The sequence below is a fragment of the Branchiostoma belcheri genome, unplaced genomic scaffold, assembly GCF_001625305.1.
Source record: "Branchiostoma belcheri isolate BF01 breed outbred unplaced genomic scaffold, Haploidv18h27 scaffold71, whole genome shotgun sequence".
Lineage (NCBI taxonomy): Eukaryota > Metazoa > Chordata > Leptocardii > Amphioxiformes > Branchiostomatidae > Branchiostoma > Branchiostoma belcheri.
The window spans coordinates 858,219-860,667 of NW_017804365.1; the positions used below are offsets into that span (position 1 = coordinate 858,219).

Sequence of the window (2,449 nt, forward strand, 5' to 3'; positions counted from 1 at the left end):
AGAAATATATATTTATATTTATATAGGTGTGAATGAAATGCACGTAAACATAGTTCTAAGACTAGAAATATATATCTATATCTATATAGGTGTGAATGAAATGCACGTAAACATAGTTCTAAGACTAGAAATATATATTTATATTTATAAAGGTGTGAATGAAATGCACGTAAACATAGTTCTAAGACTAGAAAACTTAAGTAAGAATTACAAAGTTAAGAAGTCAAAGGACAGCCATGTTCCCTACATCTCTTTACTTATTCTCTTGAAATGGCTATCAGGGGAAGGAACACTGTTCAATATAAACAATTTACCTGCTCTGGCTTCTTCGACATCTCGGTTGACTTGGACTGATTATGAGGTTGTAACGACACTTGGTCGGCGTCCACCTGTCCGCCAAAGGTCCGCCTTCTAACCTTTTAGCGCACAGGGCAGAAATGTGCACTTGTTTTAAAAATAATGCAACAATATATAGGCAACTTCAACGTATCATAATCTCATCCGTGAACATTTTATATCATAAAAATTCAACCTACATAGCAGCCTGATATGAAAAAAAATCCAATTTAAGCTTAACGAACAACGATACTTCTATTGTTGGTACCGTCTAGTATTTCGCTAGACATGGACACCAGGTGTTGGGTTTCTTATTTCAAACCCGATGAAGTCAGGGCATGGACTAGTCACTGTGTAATACAGGTCTCTATATTAGACCTTCAAGCAATGGGCAACAATGTTGTTGAAGTAGTTGTGAAAATTACCTTTCACCATCTGCACACCACCATAGGATGTAGGGATTATCGTCGGCGCGGCTGGCTCTTGAAGCCGAAATTTCAAAGGATCAAAACAAGGGCACCGGTCGGGGGGGGGGGGTCGTCTTGGCAGATTATTCTTGTAGAATTTGTTGGAAATACGTTTGATGGACAGCTAGATCACATAACAGATTAGCATTTGATGGTAATTTTGTCTGAAGTTTTGATTCCTAAGACAATGACCGTTGAAATTTCCCATAGGGTTGCATACGTGAAAATTCTGAAACTGTACCGTTACCCTTGCATATTTCTGGATCAAAAATAAGCATCTCCTTAATAATATGGAACATGCTGTATGATGTCACTCGCATAATTTCAGAGGACACAAACGCCTTTTTCAAAGTAATTTCAAAGCGTTTACGTCCTCTGAAATTATACCAGTGCTTGACGTTTACGCAGTGTAAACAATAAGATAGACGACATTGAAGGTAACTTCGGCAGTACATTTCTGGATCAAGTGAATATATCTCTTCAGTACCCTGGAATGTTTGGACAACATAAGTGGCTATATTTGATTTTACGTCGACAAGGAGGTTTGATTTATTTTCAAATTTTTGCGAGTGCTTGATATTCACACAATTTAAACAATATCTAAAAAGACACCGATCCTGTGTATTTTTACCGTCTCTCTTGGCTACTTGCACCAAATTTCTATTGATTATGGGGAATTAAGCGCATATTGAGACATTCATTGGAGGTAAAGTACATGTACGTACATGTAGTAAGTGTAAAACATTACTGTGCCCTGAAAACCTCAAACGACGTATTAATCGTCCATTCACTTACTGTATTTCCACGCCCTTGGCTAGTGGTACTCATAGTGCGCAAAACCAGACTTACCCTTGTTTCCACGGGTTACCAGTTACAGCAGGCAATTTGGCAACGCCAGACTACAAATTTCTTATCAACAAAATGAAGCCTTCTTCTGGAAAATGACAATACGTACAACTGCCAGTACGCCAAAAAGTGTTTACAAGCCCGTACTGACGTCGCTGTGGGTGTTCATGGTTTCAACGTTGATGTAGTAAGGAACACCGATCTTTTGTTCATATATATTGTTCTTATGATTATATTAGTCGCCATAGCGGTGTTATCTTACCACAACCAAAAGAAACCCATTGTATAGACCGGCCTGTTATGGCATCATTGTCAAATTAGATGCCTGCATGGGATACAACTTGATCTCTTTCAAGAACAAAGTCAAAAGCCAGCAATGTAGTATACCTTACACGGCGCAAAAGGTGGGTTATTGAGGGGTGATGAAAGCATGTTCAGGTGGGTGAAAACCCAGAATAAAAGGATATCTCACGCACTTATTACGGAAGGAAGTATCGTTTAAACAAAGCCAAGTTGGATGTTTTTATCAGCCAAAACAAAACAAAATAAACAACAACAACAAAACAACACCGTATAAATCAAGAGGTCGCTTTATGACCTTCAAGGGATCCCTAGACTTTCATCCCCCAAGGACGTGACGTCATCAGCCTGGACAGGCGCATGCGCAGGTGGCCTCAGCGGTCAGACTTATATCTGGGCTATGTGGGCTTGATCTAGCCTCTACCAGGCTTCGGAAGGCGGCTGGAAAGAGAAGAAATCGGCCAAATAGAGAGACAGCATGCTCAGGAGCGCCCCTGGCA

General features: G+C 39.8%; 1 protein-coding gene across 1 annotated transcript in view; it reads right to left on the reverse strand.

The window, feature by feature from the left end:
• The window catches only part of LOC109484898 (ankyrin repeat domain-containing protein 65-like), a 6,466-nt gene extending 6,131 nt beyond the window's left edge, over positions 1-335 (reverse strand). The window contains exon 1 of the mRNA XM_019788252.1: positions 315-335. Within this exon, the coding sequence (XP_019643811.1) occupies positions 315-335 (21 nt within the window). The remainder of the gene's footprint in view (positions 1-314) is intronic.
• Between the last annotated feature and the right edge of the window lie 2,114 nt (positions 336-2,449).